The sequence below is a fragment of the Leguminivora glycinivorella genome, chromosome Z (genome assembly GCF_023078275.1).
Source record: "Leguminivora glycinivorella isolate SPB_JAAS2020 chromosome Z, LegGlyc_1.1, whole genome shotgun sequence".
NCBI classification, from domain to species: Eukaryota; Metazoa; Arthropoda; class Insecta; order Lepidoptera; family Tortricidae; genus Leguminivora; species Leguminivora glycinivorella.
This window is the reverse complement of record NC_062998.1, coordinates 44,046,669-44,066,038: the sequence shown is the minus strand read 5'-3', so window position 1 is coordinate 44,066,038 and position 19,370 is coordinate 44,046,669. Positions and strand designations below refer to the sequence as shown.

The 19,370-nt window shown below is 35.0% G+C and overlaps 1 protein-coding gene across 1 annotated transcript; it reads right to left on the bottom strand.

The window, feature by feature from the left end:
• Window positions 1-980: 980 nt before the first annotated feature.
• On the bottom strand, window positions 981-7,896 carry LOC125241741 (JNK-interacting protein 1). Its single transcript, XM_048150355.1, has 8 exons — window positions 7,814-7,896; window positions 7,423-7,661; window positions 3,561-3,815; window positions 2,909-3,124; window positions 2,635-2,752; window positions 2,397-2,559; window positions 2,124-2,305; window positions 981-1,947 (listed from the first exon to the last, which is right to left on the bottom strand). Exons 1-8 carry the CDS (start codon window positions 7,894-7,896, stop codon window positions 1,875-1,877), a joined length of 1,329 nt encoding a protein of 442 aa, XP_048006312.1. The 3' UTR covers window positions 981-1,874.
• Window positions 7,897-19,370: the final 11,474 nt, after the last annotated feature.

The following is a 19,370-nucleotide window of genomic DNA, read 5'->3' as shown; positions in this document are numbered from 1 at the left end:
CCCTTTTTTAATGTTTGTCTTATATTATTAATTACTTTCCAATTAACCGGAAAAATATATCACTGTATTTTATTATGACTTAAAAACCATAAAAGATAAGTTTACTTTTACGTAATCAGGCAAAAACAACATCAGCCATGTTAATCTATATATTTGTATAGATTATCTGTGAATAACTCATTCAGTATGAAAACGACACTTTCTGACATTTAAGTACCTACTTACACTAAAAAGTATGATACATACCTAGAGGTCATTATGTCAGTGATTGATTCGTCATGAAGTTGGTTCCTTTTCTATGTCGTCAACTCGTCACTACACGACAACGTTTTGTATGAATTTAAATTAATTTTGGAATGCGCTATTATTTAATGTTTTTCTTTTTGGACCTTTCTTACTGAAATTAATAAAAAATATTTTAGTTTTACTACTCACATTTTTAATTAAACATATGTAGTTATCTTACTTTTAATACCCAAAATCAATATATATTAGTTTCTTATGTTAAATATTACAGAAGACTAATACATAATTATGTGTGACATAAACTAAACAAACAACGTTTTTGTATGCGTAATAACAAATGACTACTGGCCTTAGCGTCTATTTCAGACGATTTATGGTGCAATGTCCGAGAGACATCACTTTTGGTGGCTAAACATACCTATGGTGTGGTCAGTTTAATTAAAGTAAATAAATAAATATTATAGGACATTATTACACAGATTGACTGACTCCCACACGGTAAGCTCAAGATGGCTTGTGTTGCAGGTACTCAGACAACGATATATATGTATAATATACAAATACTTATATACATAGAAAACATCCATGACTCAGGAACAAATATCTGTGCTCATCACACAAATAAATGCCCTTACCGGGATTCGAACCTGGGACCGCGGCTCAGCAGGCAGGGTCACTACCGACTGAGCCAGACCGGTCTCTCGGTATATTTGTAATTTCTTGTTAAAGTTTGATTAAAAAGGCATTTCTCTATCAACCTGTTGCAAGAATTATGTAAGGATTCACTCTAATGAATGAATTTTGTTATCACGTTGATTATTTTTATCCACATGGCTATTAAAGATTGACCATCGTCATCGGAAAGCTTACATTGTGGAGGCCGAATAGTATTTGAAAAATAATGTCAAATCACCTAATTTTGACATCACTTACTACCCCATAGGAGCAAAAAGCTCAAGTCAATTCATTGTACTGGTGCGAACGAGATGCGCTGCGAGAAAACACATGGTACTCACCTATTAGAGTTATTTTTTAAAAGTGTGAATAGGTATAATACGATTGGAAGATCTTTTCTAATATTGAAATCTTATGTAGTTACAAGTATGTTTTGTTTAGTTTAACACTCAAATGAATGACAATTTAAAATGCTTGAAACTTTGTTGGTAGGCGACACAGCGTCCGACAACGAGTTTAAAGATACCTACGTTGCTTTGTCACAATTAACTCGCATATAGTGCTCACAGATTTTCTCCAAATTTCAATAAAATAGGATTAGTATCACGATTTCTTCGCTAGAAATAAATCTGGCATACCTAACCTTTGCTTAGTTTTTTCTTTTTCATAGATATTTGAAGCATCAGGTCATCACAGCACTTATAATCACGCATAGACATAGCTTTAATATAACTGGATAATATATAGGAGAAAAAATGTTAGCACCATAGTATAACCAGCATGAATTCTGTACACCATTCTACAACGTGTTTTTAAACACGTATTTACTAATCTACCTATTAACTTACAGCTTGTCTCCAGTCTATCTTGGATAACCGTGAGTCCGTGACAAATGCAACGGATAAGCTTAAGATTACTGCAACGAGGATTGCTTTAGCTACAGCTTCAGAACTTCATTCTATGTAAATATCCTCGATTGGATATGCCGTTTCTATAAACTTCTGATAAAACCTCTGGAATGCTCTCCTGAAATCAGAATGATACATTTTTTTCACTTTTAATTGTTTTCTTTTACTTAAATATGTACTACCGATCTATATACTGACACTAGCTTTCGCGATTTCGGGTCAGCTCACAAATATACAGATTTAGAATTAAAGATGCGGTATTATATCTAAGGAAATAATAAGTAGTGTACTCACCCTACGGCCTCGGCGACTGGCCTGGTGGATTCTTGGCCCCTAAACACGTGGCAAGCGAAGCGCTGTAGCGTAGGGTGCTTTGTTATGAAGCCGAGGTATCGGTGATCGCGCGGGTGGAATGCGCAGAACGATACGTTCTTCAATGAGTAGAAGTAGTCGATGCATGGAGCGTTTCGACCTCTCTATAAACACAAAACCAAACAATTAAGTTAAAACTTTCATACCTATCCATACAATGGCTCTCATCAAAAAGCAATGACAACTTGAACTTACCTCTGGTTTTGATCGGTCAACCATTCGTAGGCCCTGATCAGAAACTTCTAGAATGCACGATTGCGCTCTAGGTTCACCGCTGCACTCTCCCACGATTTTTTTAACAGCTTGACAGACTACTCCTGTCCCTTTATGAGCTAGCGTTTCCACTGATCCCATGTACCTGGGGCATATTGAAATGTGAGTTAAACAAAATCTAATAAATATACAATAAAAATAATTTATATACCACACGTACCCTAATAAATATCGCTCTCTTTTTACTTTAGCATTTGCTGGATCAAAGTCATTATAGTCCATATCTACTGCGTAGGCTGATGGAAATATTCCTTGCTGTCCTGTCCTTAAATTTACACCTGTATAATAAAGGACAATCATATTAGTATTATAATCGGGTCATTTTACGGATGCCGTTCATAGGTATTTGATCTGTTTTTAAATATTGCTATCATGGCCCAACAGATAAACGGAATTACATTCCCATTCAAATCCCTGAATAAATCAATGTTTACCTTCGCACCACAAGTCTTCTGCTTCTTTTTGGACATAAATGGGGTCACCTATCTCCACTTCTATTTCATCGTGATGTCGCGGGTTAAATTTATGTAGGCCTCTATGTGTTGCTTCTAGCATTTCCAGTTGACTGTGGGGCACCGTAGTCATGTTTCCAGCAAAATTGATACCGCTAATGCTACAGCTGGATGATGGCGAAACCGAAATGTTTGTTTCTGTATATATAAACACGGCATTATTAATTGACAAGTACCTTGTGCTGCAATATATCAATAGAAATAAAGTATCTACAACCGAATACAGAACCTTTCCGAGTAGAGGAGTATGTTTAATCTGTTAATAAATAGGGATAAGATCGGCTTTGTATCTCTATTCCTACAAATTGTATATAAACTTTTGTACACAATAAAGTGATTATTACTACTACTACTTATAAAAAAATGTTATTGTGAATGTTAAGTGAAATAGTAGTACTCATATAAGGACCGATACGACCTTCAAACCTTCAAGAAAAGAGCGTACACCTATCTTAAAGGCCGGCAACGCACCTCCAACACTTCTGGTGTTGCGGGTGTCCATGGGCGGCAGTGATAGCTTACCATCAGGCGACCTGTCTGCTCGTTTGACTCCTACCTCATTAAAAAAACTCACCATTTTGTTGTAGTGGTGTTGGAGATAAACTTTTGGGGCCAGTGTCTATAGGGGAGTGTGCTGTACTGTGGCCGCTGTCCACGTCGCCCAGGCTCTGCAGTCGCTCAGAGTCTGGGCTGGAGTCTTCATCGAGCAAGTACCCACATTTGAGCACTAGAAGTGGTCGGCCCTGGCATCCTGGTCGTATAAGGGGACCAGCCAAGGCTCCGAGCTCGTCGGCAAGTGACGCCGGTTGGCCACATGTCAATATGGTTGCTGTAAGATAATACAATATTATTAATGTAAGTGGCTTGTAAATGGGTCATAATGAATGGGATTTAGGGTTTGTCCTGGATATTTATATGTTTATAGGCAGGACGAGGTCATACGTTCAGTCAAAATATAACTTTTAAACTACTCCAAATTTAAAAAAAAAAATCTAACGTATTAATTTACCTATATAACGGTTTACCTATATAATTACGTACGTCGTACGTACGGAACGTACTTTTCTACAGAATATTGTATTCAATCAGTACATGAAATTGTCCCAAAATATACCGACGATCTGATCATGACCCGTATTTGTAACCGAAACGAAATACGGTCAAAGCCGCGGTCGCAAACCACAGATCACGCCGGTCAAAGTAGTTAACAACGTTGCCCGATTAAAAGAAGTCGTAGATTTTCCCTCGTTTCGTTTTTCGTTAGATTTGAATGATATAAAAAGTAAACTAGCGTGACTGGCTTTCTATGTTTATAAACTCTTGATCGTGTTTAAACGAAAGGAATTTAGTTTAAGTTTCAATAGCAAAATCAGAATACAAATGAAAATCTAAAAGCTATTAAAGATTATGATCTAGCTTACGAAAAAAAGCCAATAACCACTAGAAAGTGTCTATAATTTTATACTTTATAAAATAAACTTGACGTTACCGTTTAAACATTGGTTGAGAATATTAATAAATATTTAAAAAAATACTCAATAAAGGCAATATAATTCTTAAAAAGGCAAACTTAACTTGAACTTAGTTACCTACGTACTTAACGAATCGAGCATAACTGGCCAAAGGGTATTTTGTATTTATATAAGTAAATACATCCCTACAAGTAATAAAAAAAAAACAACTATAATAAAGAGTGTTCACGATAAAAGTGGACATACATGATTAATATGTAACTATTTTAATAGAATGTGAATTTTCAAAACAGCACTTTTTTAAAAGAACTTGTGGATATCAAACTACATAATATTAAAACATACTACGTAATTATATTGTTTTTAGGGTTCTATATTTATTACGTGGTCTATGAATTTTATCAGAATTTGACATTGTCTTCTGACCGTGTTTACAAAATGTTTTCAGTGAAATATTTTTTTTACGTTTAACTGATCAATCCAAATTAAAAGTTATTTCATTTTATTTCTTGTAATTAGATTGAAATAGTTCTAAAGTACAGTAGTCACAAAATATCCAATTATAATTAATATCAAATACAGTTAAATTCTATTTGTTAAGTATGTAAGTACCAAACATGTACCTTTATTTTGTTGCTGATACTATAAATTAACCTAAATCTAAATATAGCCCAAATTAAAACTATAATAATATTCCCCCTTCGGCAATGTTCCGTAGATGCTGGCAACATTACCTCGCTGAATCGCAACGCTTATGCGCTGAGCGAGGAAGCTGCCAGCTCTACGGTCCCCAGATGCCAATCAATATTTTTTTTGGACAGCGCCCCATGAAGTTTCTTGGCACTTGGACCCCACGGGCCAAGAGTTTCAACGCCAAAAGCAAAAAAGTGTTCTCTTGGCCCAGACCGCTATATTTTGCTCTTTTTAAAGTTAGACAAGAAAATCTCTCACATACAAGTCTTTAAACAACTTTCAATGCTTGAAGTAGAAACTCCTCCTGACTTCTTAAAGTCGAAATGAGTTTTAAAAAGTATTTTTATGGTAAATGACATTCTAATGTGTGTAAGCTGTTTTAGCTTGTAAAAATATACATTGGTGGGGATGTGACGCTAGTGGTCAAGCGAACGGAATATATTCGGCAAAATCTCACACCTACTCATTCATGCATTCAAAAACATATACCATATCATGCATACTCACTTTGTATCATGTACAGTCTTTAGTGACTTTGTGTGAGTCTTACCTAAACGTTTAAATTTGGATTGAAGAAAGTTTTGTACCCGGTAAAAGATGCAAAGTAGAAGTTTTTGGTAGAAGAAATGTACCTAATTTTTGACACTGACAGCTTCTTATCTAATCAAGATATAATCTAATCAAGATATAATAAGTATGATCCGAAGCCGCCTGATCTACCATGGAAAACAAAGTTCTACTTAGACCACTTCGCGGGAAGTGAACATATTGTACCTACTACAGATGTAGCTTGAAAAGGGTTTCCTTCGTATTTTTCCGGAAACGTTCGTATTTGTCATGCTAGTTCAGTCAATGTCAGTACATCTTGTACTGAGACTGACTGAAATAGCATGACACGTTCGTACGTTTCCGTATCAATACGAAGTCAAATCTTTTCGCACTACATCTGTATGGGGCCTACGAGGGTGAATCAAAAAAATATTTACCTAGATTAGGGTTAATATGAACGAAATGCATAATAAATTTCTACAGTTTTTTAAACCACATGTAATAAATATACAGAGTGGGGCCTGTAACAAAGGCGAAGAATTGAACTGTAGACTATTCTCTTTATACTGATCAACATTTGTTCAGTGACTTTTAAAAATTATGAAGTCTTTAAATTTTTAATTTTTCATACAAAATAAATATTAGCTTCAATGTACGCCATTATTGTTGTCATTGACGTTGTCTGTCACACTTTAGACTTAACAGAATTCGCAATACATTACCTCTTAGAAAAAACTTTCAAGGGTGATAAAAATCAAAATACAAGTTATTTTTAAAAGTCGCCGAACAAATGTTGATCAGTATAAGGAGAATAGCCTAGAGTTCAATTATTCGCCTTTGTTACAGGCCCCACTCTGTATAAGGTCCTAATTTATTAGTTGCAGATATTTTAACACATGATACTTTACATTAAAATAATTAACTTTAAATATAAATTAAGAAATCTTTTCATGTAACTTTTTTGATTTCATTTTCCTAACAAAAAAATTAATTATAATTTCGTCTAAAAAAATCATCATGTGCATTATCACATGTCACAATAACACTGTCTGTCATGTCAACAATTGTTTGTTGTAAATGTCGTAAAGGTTCGGCGGGAAAACTGCACATGTCATTGAAGTGGCCAGTTACAGTTAAGTGGTACGTAAAAGAGGTACTAGAATCTGTTCAATGAGTTTTCATTTAATAATCACATAAACAGGGTGTTTTTACGTAGCAAATTTGTTTTTCCGTTTTCTCCAAAAAATCATCGTAAAAGCTATAATGTTTCACGGTTTAATATATTCCAGAGACCGAGTACTATCAGCTGTAAAAATATCTGCATCTAATAAATTAGGACCTTATATAAGATACATCCTCGTAAGCAAGATATTAGGCTTGATCTAAGGCAACAATCTGTCATGTGTCATGTTATGAAAAAAAAACATAAGTTAGTGGCTGACTATAATAATATCTACCTAGAGTGATGTTACCACGGGTATCCATTGCACCTTTTGTGCAGGGGTTTGAAATTTTGGGTTAGGATTTGGGCAGTCGCAATAGCACTTAAGGTTGAGGATGGGTGGACTCAATTGCATTCGCCAAAGCGCAGGTGCAGATTCTATTAATAGGGACTATGCAAGCGCCAGCGTAAAATTATCGAACCGGCTATCAACTTTGGTCTTGAACTAACGAAAACAATAACAGGAAACTCGTGCATTGAGTGCTAAAATTACTACTTACATTTTCTGTTTTTTGGTATTTCTGGGAGTTTTCGCCTGCGTCGTTCACCATTGACGAAGGTTTGATGACGTGGGCTGCGGTGTGCCTCGGGGGGCTCAGGCGGAGGCCCCGGGGACGCTGTCCCGGGAGGGAGCGTCGGAATCGAGTCATTGTCGGCTACGCAACCTCTGTCGTCCTCTGGCGTGCCATCACTTTTCGATGACGGGGACTCGTCCTCCAAACCCACATTTGGCACTAAACTGTAACACCACATTCCAACTTTAATAGATCCTCTTGGGGTGGCTCACTTCGTCGCGCATCACGTCTCGATCTCCACTCTCGGGAATACTAGTTGCGGTAACCACAAAACTCTACACCCGGGCTTAGCATAAAGATTGAAAAGAGTGCTTACGAGTAAAACGGCGTTGGAGCCTTTGTATGCTGTGGTATTCTGTCGAAAACTCTCCGAAATTCTTCAAACTCGCTGTCGGCCATGTCGCTTTTGCACCTGATTGTTGGGTATAGAACGAGGGGTGCGCGCGTCGCGCGCTCGGGGTGGTATCGACCGGTACAGGGTGCGCACCGCGCGGCGCGCGCATGTGTTTTGCAGGCGCCCACAGACTTTCGCATAATGCGTTGTACGAAGAGATGCACCAGCGGAAATCCCACGTCTTTAAGTATTTAATCTGGGCTTAACCTAGAAGTCATCTTGTTGTACAGCCGTTCATTATAAAAAGGACAAAATATTACTCTATGCATCAAGTATAGGGGACGTAGTCTGGACTTATGTGCGAAATGTCATTTGATATTTGGAATTCCAATAAGGCCTAGTTACCCTTTGGGTTGGAAGGTCAGATGGCAGTAGCTTTCGTAAAACTAGTGCCTATGCCAAATCTTGGGATTAGTTGTCACAGCGGACCCCAGGCTCCCATGAGCCGCGGCAAATGCCGGGATAATGCAAGGAGGATGATGAGGGGACGTAGTCCTCATTATCCTCCCTAGATAACTAAGACAGCATAAAACTTAATAGCTAAATTATATCTAAAATAGGCCCTTGGGCATTGAGGCATTGTGCCAGGATGCTGGACACATTGTCTTTTTACACAATTTGATCATACCTACTACATTAACATTGTATCCCATAAAGGGGTAGGCAGAGCACATGAACTATTCAAGTTTCAGTGCCACTCTTGGCAAAAAGGGGTTGAAAGAAATCGAAATTGTGGCATTGCAGTGACAGGTTGCCAGCCTCTCGCCTACGCACAGTGTTTTATGGAAGCAAAAAAGTGACATCCCCTTTTTATTGCAAATTACTGTACTTTAGATCATTATAAAAAAATTTGTCACTTTGAACACCTACTATGATAAATTAAAGTATGTGAAAAAAATTCATTTTATTCATTTTAGACATTATGTTTCTTAGAGATATTTACTGCTTAAGAACTACACAAACGATATCTGAATAGAAATAGTGTAAGTTTATTTTTTCAAAACAACCGGGTTCGATTCCCCAGCTGGGTACACTTTTTTTTTTAATTGTATGAATGCAGTTTTTCTTTTTATCAAAATCGGTGACATGGTTCCTAAGAACAAATCTTCGTATGTCTTATAGTTTCAGACTTTCCCATACTGACCGATTTGAATGGGCCACCCTGTATATTTAAATTGAAAGTCCATTATTTAGAATAAAATACTTTTTTCTCAAACATGCAATGAAATATTGTCTTTACGTTCCTTAAAATGGGCTGGGAAGTATCGCTTTTTGGGCGCAACAACTCGAGAGGACTGTAAAGGGATTTCATATTATTTTTCAGGCCTAGGCCTGCAAAGTAACTTTTTTTTATAAAATATTGTCCTTTAGAGCATTTTTATTTTATTTCATTGTATGTTTGAGAAAAGCACTATACATGCCTCGGCGTGAAAACGGATTCCCGGCCTCGTATCCCTATCCGGCCTCGCTCGCACGCTCGCTCGGCCGTATATACCCACTTGGCCGGAAATCCTCATTTTCCCGGCCTCTGATGTAATGTACTATTTTTAAATGTAGTTTGTTGAAAAAATAACATTAATTTAATCTAATTATTCAGTGAAGTTTGTGGTGTGCGATGTAGGTAATAATAATAGATTATAAACCATATGACATGTACATGTATTTAAAAAATTGCACTAGTCATATCCATATTAATATTTAAATCGCTACCTGAAATCCGCTGTCTAGTTATCATGTACTTGGCGCAAACCTTTGAAATTGCATTTTTGTTCGAAAGACCGTTCTTATTAAACCGGTATTTTGGGGAACGCTTTGATAAAGGTTTGGTTCGATTAACCGGCATAGAACAAAATAAAACCGTGTAGTCCGCAGCATGTCAGGTAATACTGATATTTTCAATATTTCATTAGGAAGTTATACCTAGAATTTTCAATTTAAAACAAACTTGTGCTTCGGAATATTTAATCTTCTGGTGCCTTATTTTATTACTTCCTATTGATTTATTGTAAATGCTGAGTCAAATACTCTATTTGATATTTATTCGCCACAAGCTGCCCTGCGTTGACTGATTGCACTGGTAAAACCAATGGGCGATGGGGTCGTCACATCCCTACGCCCAATTCTTATTATGGTTATTGTTATACAATCTGTGGATACAATACATAGTCAGCCGTTTTTAGTGACGTGAAGATGACAACTCTTCTCCTCCTCTTAGTAAGTAAGTGCTATTGAAAACCACAGACGATTTCAGTACCGCCATCACAATGGACTTTGTGTCGATAACTATAAACAGCCTAGCCTAAGACTTCAAATAAATATTTTTTTTTTATTACAGATGAACTACAAAACGGCACATATTCTGATGGAGAAAACAAGTCACAATCATTACTTACACCCAAAAATAAGCCCGGAGTGGTGGATCAAAAAACATGCAAAATGGAAGAGGACGCAGGAAATAGTTTAGGTTGTAAGAAAATCACACCAAGCAAAGATGGCGCTGATAATTCAAAACAAGAAAACGAAAATCAATATATCTTTTGTGAATTTGATGAAGACCTCGATAAAAGAAACTACTTATTATTTTGGAAATTTACTGATAGGTTAATTACAATTTCTACCACCGTGTAGGCGCTCTGAAGAATATATTAATATTTTGAAGTATGTAGACTCATTGAAACAGCAACATCGTGAGCAATAGAACTGAAAATATTAATCTTATAAAGTTACTTGTATCGGTTTGGTTTCGTTGCACATAAATAAATATCTTAAAAACAGTGAGTTTGTCTTTATTTGTCCTCAATTTTAATCTGTCTTAGTCCCAAAAGGACTACATATAAAATCGGTTTCTTCTTAAAATAGCCGAACATTGTATTCACTTATTCAGATCGTCCAACATTCACAATGATAATCCGCAATAAAAGATTTTTTTTTATTTCAGACCAAAGTCCATAAAGTAAAGCTGAGTTTAGACATGCAAGTTATTGCTGCAAGTTTGAGACAGAAGTATATGCTAGAAAGAGATGCAGATATTTGCCACTCACTCTTACCTATAGTTGCGTCTCAAAACTTGCAGCAATAACTTGCTGGTCTAAACTCAGCTTAAGGAATACACTTTTGGAACTTATTCTAATAAAGTTAATCTTAAAAATTAATATTAGTAGGTACTGATGGATAAAAAAACTGAGTGCCTTGGTAATAGTCTCTTATACGCTCAGTTATGTATAATTGGCCACCTCCGAGTGCATGCTAGTCTGGTATAACCGGTGGACACTCTATTTAATAATGTAAACATTGTAAAACATGGAAACAATGGACCAATTACATTTGCCCTCCAGTCGAGATCTGCCCCGCGGCCCCGCTGTATATACCTTAACATTTTTCACCGCAGAGCTACAGACACCTTAAATAAGAACAAAAACTATAATTATTAAGCTAAATCCAAACTCAATTCATCATTTAACGATATACCTGTATTACTGTCACTGCTGCTTGCCTGCATATTCTTATAATTATTCCATAATGGCATCCTCTACGGAACCACTAATCGATAAGTTGGGATCAGATTGTTCACATTCGCTGGATTTTCAAAATGACGAATCAAGTTTTATAAAAACTTTTAATACGACACTTTCAAGAACCCTTATAATTATGAAGAGCCTTTATAATTATTGTATAAGAGAAAATGTATTGCTTTAATTCTTTTAAACACTTTATAAAATGCTTTAATTTGTTTGCTGGATAGACGTTTTATAATATGCTCCTATGAGGCATAAAGCATCATAGTTATCTTATGCATTACTTTTATAAGAATAATTGGCCATAACAAAAGCTTTTATAGTGCTTTGAATATTATACAGCGAAAAGGCATTTTAAATGGCTTCTATAAGAATACATAATTTTAAACCCTTATTGCAGTCATATAAATTGGACTTATTAACGTGTACATGGCCAAGTTATAAGAGTAAATGTACTATTGGCCAAATCCTCTTATAATGAGCTACTATAAGAGTAAATATTTTTAAACCCTTATTGCAGTCATATAAATTGGACTTATTAACGTGTACATGGCCAAGTTATAAGAGTAAATGTACTATTGGCCAAATCCTCTTATAATGAGCTACTATAAGAGTAAATATTTTTAAACCCTTATTGCAGTCATATAAATTTGACTTATTAACGTGTACATGGCCAAATTATAAGAGTAAATGTACTATTAGGCCAAATTCTCTTATAATGCGCCGCTATAAGGAACTCTGGCATAATGAATGCTATTTTAAAACTACTATGAGTGTTTAGCCCTTATAAATTGATTTTATAAGGATGTTTTGTTTGTTGGGATATTTGGGCGCACGACATCGACTAAAACACCAATTTTTTCCGAATTTCATTTTAAATTATTTTTTTGCGCTCTTCAGCAAGATGACCTACATTAGACTTGTTTGTGATGTACCAGATTTTCACCTCATTTTTATAGCCCAGTTTAAGCAGGAATTCTAACTCTTATCCACGCGGACCACGCGTGTAGGGGGCTAATGCCGTGTTTGAATACCTGATCATCTACGTGTATTGAAAATACTGTTTTTAAGTCATTAAAATTTGTTTGCGTGAGGTTACAGTAAGGACAACGCATCTGCGATTTTGTATTCAGTAAGATATTTAAAACTTTTCCATCGATAGCCGCTAAATACAAATTGCAGGTAGCTGTGATGGTTTGTCCTGTTGTTAGTTGGCCTTTAAGCGGAGTGAGGTTGTGTATTTCGTCCTGTACCCTCTGTTTCTCTGACAATATTAATTCCTTATTTTCTTTGTCATATATTATTGTATTTGACGATCGTAATATGAATTCCTGTAGATTGACATGCAATTTATACTGTATTTGTATTATGAAATAAATGAATCTGAATCTGAATCATATACGATTCGAATTGGCCTACAGCTTCGATATGACTGTGGAGCTGAGTTCATCCATAATATGGTTGGCTCCGTAGATGACGACTTGACTAAAATTTGCAACGGAATAAATGTTGTGGAAAAAAGGCTGCTTTCATTTTGCGTCTCATCAAATTTTTGTTTGTAAAGAGCTTGGCCAGAACTGCCATCAAACCCCCATGACCCCACAAAAACACATTCCACATTCCAAATTATATTGCCTGAAAACTTCTTCTTAACTGTGAATGACAGATGAGACATTGCAACGGAACTGATGCTTCTTTTTCGTTAATCTGATCTGAACAGACTCAGGGTAGCAGCTTTGTTTAGATTCAATAAAATAACTTTGTAATATGGCGGGAAAGTAGAATTGCCTCTTTAAATCGTTGTGCAGAAAATGGTAAACGTCAACGGACATTTTTTTGACAATTATCATTGCCAGTGATTCATCTGTAGGGTTTGGGAGCTTCAGCAACAATTTTTGTATTTATCAGTATCGGAGCATTTTCGGATTCTAAAGATAAATTTATGGTTGACTCTATGGCTTTGAATTTTTGTTTGAAAGAGGTTTGCCTTCAATTTGTAGTGTATTTACTAATGCTTTGATTCTTTTATTCTGTGGTTCATTTTCTAGTACCGATTGAAGTGATTTTTGCGACCGGATTTTTTGTGATGTACTCAAATTCGAAAACACTGTACTTTTCGGTGATGACAGCAAAGTGTCTTGAAAAGGTAGGTCCGTTGCAGTGTCTTCGACGGGTTGGTCTTTTGCAGTGTCTTCAATGGGTTGCTCCGTTGCCAAGTGACTATATACTGATAAAAGTGGCACCCAGCCATTTCGCGTGTTTTTTTGTAAAGTAGGTATTGCTTGTTTTTCTTGCAATCTTTATACTTTGTGTCACCTTTCGACAAAACTACAGGTAGGATTTTTGTGACCTCCTCCCTGGATTGCGATATTTTACATGAATTCCCTATTGTAGCTGTAGCAAACACAATTTCTACACGCTCAGCGAGTGAAAGAGTTCTGCTATTTCCGGATAAAAGTTTGAAAATATCTAGTCTGGTCAATATTTTGTGTTAGATGCGCCAGCAGTAGCATAATCCAAGGTGTCCTGCCGTTTCGCCAAAAAACGTTTCGTCAAATTTCATTTCCCAATAATCATTTCGCAATAGTTTCATTTCCCAAAATATTGTTTGGCAAAGGTATGTTTCGCAATGATTTTGTTTGGTCAAATTATCATTTGGCACAAACTTAGTCAAATTTTATTTAGTCAAAACTTTATTTCGCAAACGTTTTTAATGGCAGAATTTATATCCCAAAAACATGTTTGGTCAAAATTTCACATCGCATATTACGAAAATATTTAGCCATTTTTATTTCTACGGGATTAATTTAATATAACGAAGATTTTTTTTTGCCAAATTTAACTTAAAATTGTCTAATGATAATTTCAGTTTTATTCCCAAGGCTTCAGTTGGACACGAAAAGTTTGCTCAACTTTATTTTTGTCAAATTAATATTACTGGATAAAATTATTTTGTCAACTATTTTTTTGTCAAAAAATGTTTGTACAAATTACACCATGCAAAACCACGTTTGACAATAAATATTACAAGGTATAAATGTAATGTAATAATTTTATTATTATTGTAACATAAAACTCGTACGTGACAGGGTCAGTTTAAGTGCGACGACGAGCGAAGCGAGGAGGAGCGTGTTAGGTTGACAGTGAGCAAATGGCGTTTTATAGTAATTAAAAATTAATAAAACATAATGGTCTTGAAAACATAAGGAACATAATGGACATGTAAGTGAAATTGTCATCCTTAACATTTGTAGCAGGAGGAAAAAAAGTAGGTACGACATAAAGTCGCCGTCAATAGAATTTGTGAACAATGTAAACAAACCTTATTAGTCAAAATGTCTTTAATTTCCATTCTAACTCATCAGACACTGGCTAAATCCATGTGTTATTTAATCAATTCATCTCACATTATGATCCTCAACCTTTAAAATAATAAAATTGTGCAAAAATATTGATATTTTATATAATGGTTTGTTTACACTGTTGACAATTTCTATTGACAGCGATTTTACACAAATTATTAGTATAAAATCAACAAACAAATTTCCAGGACACATTTAATATAAAATCAACAAACAAATTTCCAGCGCCTAACAATACCTTTGACTAAATAATATTTGGTAAAATGAAATTTGAACAAGTAAATATTTTGGGAAACAAATACTTGCCAAAAAAAGTTTTGCTAAATGTCAATTTGCGATAAGTTGTTTTGCCAAACGTTTATTTGGGAAATGATAATTTGGGAATAATAATTTGGGATGTGAAACTTTGGGAAACGTTTTTTGGCGAATCGTCAGTAAACCGTTCCGAGTATAATTCACAGTATAATAATACTGCGAAAAATACCTACAATGTATTTTACAAGTGGACAGTGTTATGGAATAAGCGATCAAGCGACAGTTAGTTGAAATCGAGAAAATGAGCTAGAAAGATTTGAAATTTGAATCAGTTGTTGTAAGTTCATTTATAAAGCAAAAAAGTTAATTTTGACATTGAACCTATAAAAGTGTTCATAATTTAAATAGAAAAAAAAAATAACACCATACCTATTCTAGTTTCGAAGTTATTAACGTTTTTCCGCTTGATTCTTTATTGAACTAATACTGCGATGAGGTTAATTTATTTCGCCGTAGCGTACTATGAGACATATTTTGTCGCTTGATTCTTTAATGCAAATTGTTAGAGGTAAAGTGAATACTGGAATAAAATAAAATTCCATATATTTGAGTAAATAGTGCTATTGTAAAAAAATCAACAACAATGTTTTCCTCCACAATGATTAGGACTAATCCGTCTAACAATTTAGTTTTGTTGTGCAATCAACTTTTTTTAATAAATGTCAAAAAAATCAGCATATATGGCAAAATTGGCATTGTAACTAATAATAATTCATTAGTACTAGCCAGGATTACACACATAAGATATTATGATATAACAAAACCGCTTGATACTTAGTTCTCATTAAGCGAAATATCCTGCAATTTCAAATATGTAACAACGAATTAAACGACACCATTAGGGCGGTTAAATCGATATTGCGTTTATAAATCATCCAAACTTTAAACCAAAACGAATTAATAACATCTTTATGGCGTTTAACTCGATTTTGCGATTTAGAATATACGCTTATTTTAATTTGTAAAAGTAAATTTGGCGTTCAATTCGTTTTTACGTAACGACTTAGTACACAGGGCCATACAAATTTTAACGTGTCGCTTGATTCTACCCCTTAAAATAAGGCTGTAAGCATGATTTTTCAACAAAGAAATAGTCAATACTATAGATTATCACATTTATATCCGAACTGCATTCATAACTTTTTTTTCGGATTTTGGCGCTTAGTTCGCTATTCCATAACACCGTCCAAGTAAAATACTTACATGCGAAAGATTTAACCAAAGATCCGCATGGAAATATGCTGTATTTTACTGAAAAATACACGGGGGTTTGAAAGATATACGTATCATTCATGTAATTTTCATCGCTACATGTAACGTTTCATCGAAGCTTTCTACAAATTTCAGTTTTTGGCGACATTAATGAAACGAATTTTTTCAGGTAATATACAACGTGTTTCCGGTATCACTCAAAACCTCAGACACCCCAACTGGTTTTTAGTTTTTTAAACTCATCTAGAGTATTTATCTTTTAATCTGATGGTTACTTTTTTTTAATTTGAATTTTTAATTTTCTGTACAGCTATACTTGACTTTTAGCTCTACACTCAATAAAATAATTGCTAACTACCATCATAAACCGTAAAACTATTTATTTGTGCACGTCACTGCAACAACATAAGGTTTACCAATAGACAGTTAAGATTTCACTTTAAAACACTTTAAAGCTTTGTCACAGTAAACTTCAAAATTGGACAAGTAATCACAGTAAGCAAATTTAAACCCAATATTCAAAATGACAAGGTTGAAATTAGGTACGAGTTCAAGGGCACGTAAAAAATAACTAATAATGCTAATTTAAATAAAAATATTACTCCCATCACGATATAGCTCAATCGATTCTACTCTCGATTCTGAACAAACTGTTTTCATGTTTTTAGTGTTAAGTGAAACACGGTGTATATAATTTGTAACGGTGTATTTTTAATTTTAAAAATTAAACATAGTACTCATAAAACACAACAGGAATCAGTGAAATTACACGTAATTAAAAAACCGGCCAAGAGCGGAGCGTGTCGGGCCACGTTCAGTGTAGGGTTCCGTAGTTTTCCGTATTTTTCTCAAAAACTACTGAACCTATCAAGTTCAAAACAATTTTCCTAGAAAGTCTTTATAAAGTTCTACTTTTGTGATTTTTTTCATATTTTTTAAACATATGGTTCTAAAGTTAGGGGGGGGGGACGCACTTTTTTTTCCTTTAGGAGCGATTATTTCCGAAAATATGAATATTATCAAAAACCGGCCAAGAGCGTGTCGGGCCACGCTCAGTGTAGGGTTCCGTAGTTTTTCGTATATTTCTCAAAAACTACTGAACCTATCAAGTTCAAAACAATTTTCCTAGAAAGTCTTTATAAAGTTCTACTTTTGTGATTTTTTTCATATTTTTAAACATATGGTTCAAAAGTTAGAGGGGGGACGCACTTTTTTTACCTTTAGGAGCGATTATTTCCGAAAATATTAATATTATCAAAAAACGATCTTAGTAAACCCTTATTCATTTTTAAATACCTATCCAACAATATATCACATGTTGGGGTTGGAATGAAAAAAAAAACATCAGCCCCCACTTTACATGTAGGGGGGGTACCCTAATAAAACATTTTTTTCATTTTTTATTTTTGCACTTTGTTGGCGTGATTGATATACATATTGGTACCAAATTTCAGCATTCTAGTGCTAACGGTTACTGAGATTATCCGCGGACGGACGGACGGACGGACAGACAGACAGACAGACATGGCGAAACTATAAGGGTTCCTAGTTGACTACAGAACCCTAAAAAAGATGAAATTAATACAATTTAAATATATGTTATTGAACCATAGAATGCCGTTCGCTAGTTTGCAGGTGGTACAGCGACATCTAACGAAAAATGTGGACATCAAAAAATACTTATACATTTTACGAAAACAAGTCATTGCCCAGTTTGCGGGGGTAACAGTGACATCTAGCGAACGACAGCGAACAACTCTATCGTTGAGTTTCCTAAACATATCCTATATACATTGGGTTTCTCAACAATAAATAAATAAATAAAATTTACTTTTTCTTTTGACTGAAAACACCGTGTTGATAACCTCTCTTCTCCCTCCCTTTCTTCCCTTGGCATCTGGCTGGCTTCCTAAACTTTGACGAGCCATAACATAATATTAAAAATGTAGGGGCTAAGTTTTGATTCCCATAGAAAAATTGAATTACGCGCCATTTCCAGTGCCAAGTTCCGATTGATCGTCATAGTTGACAGACGTCAAAAATACAACGTTACCTCTTTAGTTTTCTAACAGATGGCGTTAGTTATACAAAATAGTAAACGATGTTTTCTTACTCCTTAGAATCCTAACAGATGGCGTTAGTAGTACAATATTGAACACAAAACTGAGATTTGATTTTTTTTTTAAATGACAATAAAATAATATTTTTTTACAGATATGAAATCTAGATATGAATATAAATTACTATGTTTAAGCACAACTTCATAGGCGTGATAGTTTTTTCAAAAAATGTACCACAAGGTTCGGAACTTTGTCGACTATAGGAGAGCTTCGCTACCGCTCGCCCTGATAAGTAGGATACTGAAATCTTCTTTCTTCGTTGAGCCATCACAGCTAACTTTAACTTACAAACGGTCTTAAGCACCTACACTTCTGAAGGCGCTTAAGTCATTTTTGCTAATAAAAAAAAAACCACAACGTTCTATGAACATTGGTCAAGTGCGAGTCGGTTTTCGACTTTTCCATACAAAGAACTCATGAGCGCCTGAACGACTATGATGGCAAAGTTAACGTTTCGAACTTTCAAGACTTTACGTATATATCTCGGAAACGATAAGAGATAGAGCAAAATGGACTTCAGATTTGGGCTTTCGGTGGCACAAATTCTATGTTTTCGTCAACAGACACCTTTTTTTGGACCGATTTGAATAAAATTTTGCTCAGTCAATTTATAAACGGTCTTAAGCGCCTCCTTTTTAGTAGGAACTTAAGTCATTTTGTACAAATGAAAAAAAAATTGAACAAGTTCTAAAAAGAAAAAGACAGAAATGAATTTCTTTATACCTGTCCAACTCGATTACACAATTTTAAGACGTTTAGTAACTACTTGCAGCGGCAGTGAGTGAAATTCGTAATCTGAGTTTTTTCTCTTAAGTCCGACTTACGCTTGACTGTAGATTTCTAATAGGTTTTCCTGTAATCTACATGGAGAGGGCTATCTCGTGTATTTTTTTGAAAATTTTACGCTAAGTAGTTTCGGAGATAAGGGGGGAATGGTCATTTTTTGCTTATTTTC

Excerpts from the sequence above, each read along its gene's own strand:
- LOC125241741 (XM_048150355.1), bottom strand. The coding sequence starts at position 7,896 with ATGGCCGACAGCGAGTTTGAAGAATTTCGGAGAGTTTTCGACAGAATA. Across the intron at positions 7,662-7,813 it reads GCTCCAACGCCGTTTTACTC|TTTAGTGCCAAATGTGGGTT; the intron begins GTAAGCACTCTT and ends GTGGTGTTACAG. Across the intron at positions 2,306-2,396 it reads TTGACCGATCAAAACCAGAG|AGAGGTCGAAACGCTCCATG; the intron begins GTAAGTTCAAGT and ends TTGTGTTTATAG.